The 7,998-nt window shown below is 60.8% G+C and overlaps 1 protein-coding gene across 1 annotated transcript in view; it reads left to right on the top strand.

Moving 5' to 3' along the window:
• Nrxn2 (neurexin 2) overlaps nt 1-7,998 on the top strand; it is a 95,452-nt gene that overhangs the window by 68,077 nt on the left and 19,377 nt on the right. The window contains 3 exon segments of the mRNA XM_048360230.1: nt 2,086-2,241; nt 2,244-2,266; nt 5,850-6,021. Coding sequence (XP_048216187.1) covers nt 2,086-2,241; nt 2,244-2,266; nt 5,850-6,021 — 351 coding nt within the window.

Below are 7,998 nucleotides of genomic sequence, written 5' to 3'. Positions count from 1 at the left end.
CCCATCTGAGACACGTGGGGGTCGGACTCCAGGTAACCCTCCTCCTGAGGGCCTTGGATGAGCCGGGGTGAGGAGGCTGCCAGCCTCTGGCGAGGAAGCCTCCGTGAGGAAGGTCAGCCTCCAAGCTCCCCCCCCCCCCCCCCCGCCCCTCCCAGCCCCCAATTGGGACGTGCGGCTTGTGAGTGGAGGGAGGACCCTGGGTATTACAGTTACCATGGAAACAGTCGATTTGCCGGAGTGCTGCAGTGTTGGGAGTGGAGAGACTGTACAGGCTGAGGCCTAGCTGGCTGTGCTCTGGCCTCCAGGCCCCGTCCTTCCCGGGCCTGGTGACCTGCAGGAGATGGGGAGGCGGCTGGTTGTGTACCCCACCCCCAGCCCGCTCTCCGCATCCGAGGGTTCCTGGGCCCCCAGGCAGAAAGGACACTGGAGCCTGGATGGGCAGAGCGGGGCTTCCTCTCTGCGGGTGCGCTGCTAGTAGAGGTGATTCTTTCCTGTCTGCACTGCCCCTGGGGGTCGCAACTCCCACCCTGGCCTGTATGAGTCTCATCTGCTCCATTCATATCCTGAAAGACAGCAGGGGGATTCATGGCGCCTGCTCCCCGCCCCCTACTAACGGCCTGGCTGGCTGCCTCTGGGGGACCCCAGCAGCAGGCTTCCCTTCTTTCCTCAGCTTCTAGTCACCAAGTGGAGAATACCTCCTCCCTTTAGGGCCCTCCAAAGCACCCCCTCCCTGTGGAGGCCTAGGTGCTCCCTGGCCCAAGCCCCCCTTCACCCAACGGCCCTAACTACAAGCAGGTGAGAGGCCCCAGGCACCCCGAGTTGGCCCAGCACGCTCCAGGCGTTTGCCCTGAGGCTGCATCTGCTTCTCTTTTTCTCTCAGGTCTAGGCTTTCCTTGAACCCTTCTCACCCCAAGTAGTGGTTTGAGAGGAGTCGTTAGTGGCTAATTATTTAATTATGCATTTTATGAATCTCATTTGCTCCATTTATATCCTAAAGAACAGAAGACTGTTCCCTTCCCTTCTCTCCCCTTCCCTGCGGGCTCCGGAGCCCTAGTACTCCAGACAAGGTTCCTTTCTCAGAAACTGGGTGACCAGGCCCCCATCCCCACCCCACCCCCAAGGAGCTCAGTCAGCCGCAGGAGGGAACATGGCGACTAATGGGGTTTATTTTGGGGCTGAGATCGTTAGGGACCTCACACCCGCCCCCGGCAGCCGGATGGCGAAGAGGAGAGGGAGAAGGGGAGAGAGGGTGGGGTGGGGGAGGGCTGGGAGAGGAAGCCTACATCTTGGGCTCCCACTCTCCTGCTTGGCTTACCTACGTCCCTCTCTGTCCTTCCCTGTCCATCTGTCTCTCTGCCTCCTTCCTCCTCTGGCTGTCAGTCCCCCCTCCCATGTCTGTCTCTCCCTTTCTGGGCAGGGCTCCAGAACTCCCTGTTTTGGGGCCCAGGCACCACCCCTCCCCGAAGGTGGAAGCAGGGGGTTCGAGATGAACTCGGAGGATTCTCGGGGCGGTGGGAGGGGCCTGAGGGAGGAGATGGGCAGATGGCTGCGTGCCCGCCATGGGCCGTGAGTCAGAGCTGCCCACAGCCCCGCGCATCCTCCCGCCCTCACCTGGGGCGCTTCTTTGCCTTGTTACTGCTTAACTCTGGCCCCAAAGAAACCCACATCTTGAGTCTGTCATCTCTGTTAGCAGAAATTGAGCGCCCCCCTCCCGCCCCCCCCCCCCCCCCCCGCTAACCTCCACTCCCCGCCCAGGTCCTTCCTGCCCGGGCGCGCTTGTCTGCGCGTGCTCTGGGTGTCGTGGTATTACCTCTTGGTTTTGCTGTAATTAAAGCTAGAATTCTTGTTGAGGCAGCCACATCTGTCTGTGCATGTGCACAGACTACCACCCAGGTGCCCACCTGCCCGTTGTGCCCTAAGGTCGCGCGCGGGGCTGGCGGTGGCCCAGGGCATCACGGCTGAAGTTCCGCACCCCACCCCTGGAGCCCTCCTGCTGTGCTGTGGCCACCGCCCAAGGACCCGAGGACCTGCCGCCTTTGCCCATCTGACGCCAGCGCTTCCTCTCTCTGTCCCTTCTCTCTGCAGCCGGGACCACATACATCTTTGGGAAGGGGGGCGCCCTCATCACCTACACGTGGCCCCCCAATGACCGGCCCAGCACGAGGATGGACCGCCTGGCCGTGGGCTTCAGCACCCATCAGCGGAGCGCGGTGCTGGTGCGGGTGGACAGCGCCTCTGGCCTCGGGACTACCTACAGCTGCACATTGTAAGGACCGGGGCTGCTCGGCCCTGTCACCCCAACTCCCCCAGCTCCAAATCCCTTCAGACCCTCAGCACCTGCCCTCTGTCCCGCCGATCCTCCTCTCCTCCTCCCCTCGTCCCTGGGGTCTGGTCCCCAAACTCATTAAACACAGTCGAAGGCCTCCTCCTGTAGCCCTCTGAAATGTCCCCCACATTTGTGACACCCCTGTCTGCCCACTCCTAGACCGCCTAGGGCAGGCAGTCCACTAGGGTGCTCTGCACCCATTCTTGCCCCTCTTTTAGACCTGCTTCCAAGTAGCAGTCACCCTGGTGCTTCCAATCGTGCCCTGGCCTTGACCTCTGCGCCCAGAGCCCTCCAGCAGGCCCTCTACCGGACTCTCTGGCCAAGCTCAGGCCTCCCTGACCTTTTGGCCCAGCCACATCCTGGCCTTGACCTCTGCCCTCCTCTGAGGACCGAGCCCCTCCCTCTCCTCTCCTGCTCCTTGACTTCCATTCCTTCCCAGTGCTTCTCCCCCCCCTCACTCCCCGCCCCCATCTGTGCTCCTTCTCTAACTCTGGTCTTTGGGGGGGACCTTTCCTTCCTGAGCCCCTCCCCCCTTCCCTGTAGCTCTGGTTTGATCCCAGTTCATTTCTGGTGTCGGCCTACCTCCCATGCCTCTCCCCATAATCTTGAGTTCTGGGCCTCTGACCTCAGTCTCCATTTCCACATGGGGACCCCTTTTCTGCCCCCCCCCGCCTGCCTGCCTGGCTTCTCTCGTGGCCAGGTCGGGCAGCGAGGCTGCGGGTCAGCAAGGGGCAGACTGGGAAGGAAGCCTAGGAGAGGAGAGGAGAAGGCTCTGACCGTCCCATCTGCTGGAGGCTTAGGGGTGCACAGTTCCCAGGCCTGCACCCCGGGTCCCACACCAGGGTGTGGAGGAAGGAGGCAGAGGGGAGGGAGGCCGCCCCGCACCCACTAGGGAGGAGCACCGAGGAGAGAGGAGCAGGGGAGACAGAGTCCCGAGCCTGTGAGCTAAGGAGGCAGACGGTCGGCTCCGCGAGCGGCAGCCCGTTGGCAGAGATGGCGTGTCTGTGAATGGCAGCGTGGCGCGGGTGCGGGATGGCTGTGACCAAGGGAGACTGTGCCCCACATCGCGCTGCACTCACATTCCCTGAGAAGCGGCGTTTGCCATGGTTGCAGTCACCTGTCTGGGTGAGCCAGGCTGCTGTTCCTCCCCACCCCCACCCCCGTTTGGTGTATGCTGGTACTGGGGCTCGAACTCGGGGCCTCCCACTTCTGCTTAGCTTTTAAACTCCAGGCTGGCGCTCTACCACTTGAACCACACTTCCACTCCCGGCTTTTTGCTGACTAACTGGAAATAGGAGTCTCCCTTTTCCACCTGGGCTGGCTTTGAATTCGGATCCTCAGAGCTCGGCCTCCTGAGCAGCTAGGATGACAGTCGTGAGCCACCAGCTCCTAGCTCTTCTGCTCATCTTTGTCCTCCTGAGTGAGGTCATATGTAGTAGATGGTCTGGGTTCAAATCCCAGCCCCGCTCTTTCCTTGTTCTGTCTCTGGTCAAATCACTACAGCTCTCTGAGCCTGTGCCCCGGGGTGGGACAAAGTTAAAGAGGGCAGGGAGACGCCATGCAGGTGGCTTTCGTGAGTGTGCAGTGCGCTCAGCGTTCTGCCCTGCTGGCACAGAGTGGCTCAGGGAACTGGTCATCTGGGTCTGGCCACCTGGGTAGAGTGTGTGTGTGTGTGTGTGTGTGTGTGCATGCATGTGCACGCGCGTGTGTGCCCGTCCTGCTAGTGTAAGGGATGGAACTTCCTCTCAGGGCTGAGAGCAAGGTGTCTTCTCTCCTTCCCACAATCCTCTGTGTGTGCCCGGTGCCGGGGGTGGGGATCCTGGCTTGGGTGAGGGCCACCAGAGAGGCCAGCCCTGGAGGGAGAGTTGGGCACCAGACAGACTAAAGCCCCTTGGGGTGGGGGCCCCCCAACCCCATTCTCCGCAGTGACACATCAGCTCCCACCACCGCGTCATTAGCAGTTCTCAGAGAGTGGGGAGGCGGCGGCAAAATAAGAGAAAAGCAATTTGACGTTTCTAATAAAGCGTCGCTCCACTTTGCCAAATTAATTTTGACTCCCATAATTATTTGCTGTAGGAGCGGCCGCGTTCTCCCCACCGCCGCCTAATGAGGTAATTGGGGAATTAGGAATTAATGACTTTAACAGAAGTGACAACTGACTTCACATCGGGAGCGGCTCTGGGGAGCCGCCTCTCCCCCGGAGCGCGCGGCTCCCGGCTCTGCCGCCTCCCAGGCAGCCCGGGTGCCCTGCCTTCCCGCTCCCCGACGGCGTGCACCCTCGCGCCACCCCTGCCCAGGCCGGGCGGGGGTCTCGTAGGCAGCGGGCCTGCAGGCAGCCGAGGGGCTGGCGCCGTTCCGGGTGATATTATTACTAACAATAGTAACGAGCAGGCTCGGGGGTGAGGAGCAGAGGACGGGCCCGTCTCCCTGGGGATGTTGTCAGTCCGTGGGTGGCACATGGGTGGGGCTTGCTAATACTCTTTGTTAGACAGGGCTGGCCTCAGTTTCCCCGCATTGCTGCACCTGGCAGTGTGTGCACGTGTGCGTGCAGGTGTGCGTGGCCTATGCAGGTTCTTGGGGCGGGGGGGGGGAGGGATGGGGCGGGCATCTCCAAAGTAACAAGAGCTGCACACGCTGCACATCCTTCTCGCTTCTTTCTGCCACACCCCAACCCCTGCCTCCACCTGTGAACTTTCTTAGAGCACCCCCTACTGGCGGGAGGACCAACGTCACTTGCACTCGGTACCCACAGGGCCTGCCTGGCAGTTTCTGGGCCTCAGCAAAGCCCTTCCTCCTCCCGGCACCCCTTGTACAAGTCTTCCTGGACTACATATCAGGTGGCCTCTTCGGGGTCCCCCTTGTGCCTGAGTCCCCAAACTGCTCCCCTTCCGCCAGCCTCCGCCCTTGCTCTTCTCTGCCTGCTCTTCCCCAACCCCCCCCCCCCCCGTGCCATCCCATAGCTCACGCCCTGCGGGTCCCCTTTCCTGAATAAGGCTGGCAGACACCCGCACCCCAACTGCAGAGGGGCTGCCTGTCCATCCGGCCTGGGACCACCCTGCAGGGCAGAGCCCCCCAAGCCCCGCGTGCAGAGTGCAGCTAGCTGAAGCTGGGCATAGAGCTCCTCTAAGGCTTGCCTCACCTCCTTGCCTCCGACAGCCAGGCCGGTCCCCAGCGGGGCCCCATTATCCTGGTCTGGGCGCAGTGGCCCTTGCATTGTGTAGGTGCTTTGTAAACATGTGTGACTATTTTCAGTGAAGTCAAAAGCAGATGCTGGGTGATGACTAGAAGGGACTCGTGGTCCTGGGCTCTGCACCCCATAGTGGCTACCCCCAATCTCTGAGCCTGCACATGGGTTGGGAGACAAGCCCCCTCCCCCACCTCCCCCTTCTTGGGTAGTTGAGACCAGGAAGGGGACATTATATACCTGTAAAAGCCTGCTGGCCAGTCGTGGCCACAGATGGGAGTTCTACAGGAGTGACAGCTGCTCCCTCCAGGTCTCTGACCTTTACCTCCCTGTCCTCAGGACCAGGGCACCGTGGGGGTGATTTTTAATGTGGGCACGGACGACATTACTATTGATGAGCCCAACGCCATCGTGAGTGACGGCAAATACCATGTGGTGCGCTTTACTCGAAGCGGCGGAAACGCCACTCTGCAGGTGGACAGCTGGCCGGTCAACGAACGGTACCCAGCAGGTAGGCAGCGCAGGCCCGCAGCCGTGGGGCAGTGTGGGTGGGGTTGGAAGCCGGTGGCCTCGGAAGGGAGGGCTGTCTGCCCTGGGGCGTGGCTAAGGGGAGGCTGCCGGCAGAAGGGGCGTGGCCGTGGAAAGTAAAGGGGTGGGGCCAGGGTGGGCGCCGGTGAGAAAATGGGGATTGGCAGGCGGGCGAGGTGAGGCCTTTGTTGGTAATGGCGGGAGTATTGCCGATCTGGAGGAGGAGGGTACAAGCTAGGGTCCAGTTTGTGGAGAGGGAGGGGGAGAGGGAGGGAGAGCGATGCCATTGAAGAAAGGATGTTCGGAGAGGAGGGGCGGATGGAAAGGGTGAGGCAGATGTAGAAATCTAGGGGAGAGGCTCCAGAAGTAACATGAAAGTCATCTTGGCAGGAGGCAGAGCTGTTCCCAAAAATAGAGCTAGGGAAAGAACCAAAGTCTGTAAAAGAGCAAGCCAGCAACCTGTAGGAGAGTACCGTAGAGGAGGAGAAGTAGCTGCAGACACCTACAGAAAAGGAACCCCACTCTCTTAGGTAGTAAGGGACGGGTGGAAGACACAAATGACACACCAAATGAGAAGGAGAGCCGAGTGGTCAGCTACCTCCCTGCACAACCTAGTAGGCATGGAGGCCGACGCTTTGCATGGGGTGGGGGGACACAAAGGTGCAGAAGACATGGGGTGTCTCAGGAGTGCACAAAGACCCAAGCTCACAGGGGCATAGCTGTGGCGTTCAATGACGAACCAAGGTCCAAGGAGCACTTGGGAGGGGTGGGGACGAGAACAGGAAAGAAAGCGAGGCAGAGACCCCGTGGAAGATAGGCAGGGGCCTCTGGGTGAGAGGGAACCGGAGGGGGGGGGGGTGACGGGGAGATCTGGAAATAGTCGCTGAGACATATGCAAAGACGGAGGCAGCTCCAGGAGATGCTGACACACCAACTCAGCCAGGGAGAGGAGAGGTGGACAGAGCTCAGCCAGCCAGCCAGCCAGGGGAGAAGAGCCCAGCCCTGGAGACGGGGAGGGAAGGAGGGAGGGAGGGAGCCAGAGGTACTGCAGGGAGAGCTGCGGGAACACAAGACGCGGAGACCCAGGCTGCAGGGCACCGCAGCCCCACGGGACTCCGCGGACCTCCGTGCTCCCAGCCAGCCTGACAGCGGTGCAAGCAGAGGTCGCCCCATGCTGACTGAGGGGGCCCGGGGCAGATAGTGGGCAGACCTTCAAGGCTCACCCGTGCTAGAACAAAGAAACCGGCACACATCCCTGACTCCCCGTCACAAAGGCCTGCACCCCGACACTTGGGGTCAGCCCCCGAGATTCTGCCCGCCCAGCTCCTAATAAACACAGAGGCTGATACCGTGTGTATCGGCTGCCCAGCACACATAGGACCGCAGACATTGGTAGGGTCAGACAGACACCCGAGAAAACAGCTCCCTAGAGCCTGGCTCTGAGCAGAGACAGGGCTGGGCATCTCCAAGCCGGTGCCACAGCTCCACTTCTGGGGTTTGGGTGGTTAATTGTAGACAAGAACCTCAAGAACTTTCTCATCCATGCTGGCTTTGAACAGCAATTCTTGGGTCTCAGCTTCTAGGGTGGCTAGGATGACAGGTATGAGCCACCAGCCCCTGGCTCAGGGGAGTCTTTCTTTTTTTGGTCAGTCGTGGGGCTTGAACTCTGGTTCTGGTCCCTGAGCTCTTCAGCTCAATGCTAGTGCTCTACCACTGGAGCCACAGCGCCACTTCCAGTTTCCTGGTGGTTAATTGGAGATAAGAGTCCCACGGACTTTTCCTGCACAGGCTGACTTTGAACCGCAATCCTCAGACCTCACTCTCCTGAGTAGCTAGGATTACAGCCATGAGCCACTGACAGACACCCGGCTCAATGTAGTCTTTATTGCAGTGACAACACTGGCCTGGCCTGGACCGGGCTAGACTTGGAGGCAGGCCGTCATCCTGTGTCTAGCCAGGA

This window comes from Perognathus longimembris, chromosome 13 (assembly GCF_023159225.1).
Source record: "Perognathus longimembris pacificus isolate PPM17 chromosome 13, ASM2315922v1, whole genome shotgun sequence".
Lineage (NCBI taxonomy): Eukaryota > Metazoa > Chordata > Mammalia > Rodentia > Heteromyidae > Perognathus > Perognathus longimembris.
The sequence above is the reverse complement of the archived record's forward strand: the minus strand, read 5'-3'. Positions and strand labels throughout refer to the sequence as shown.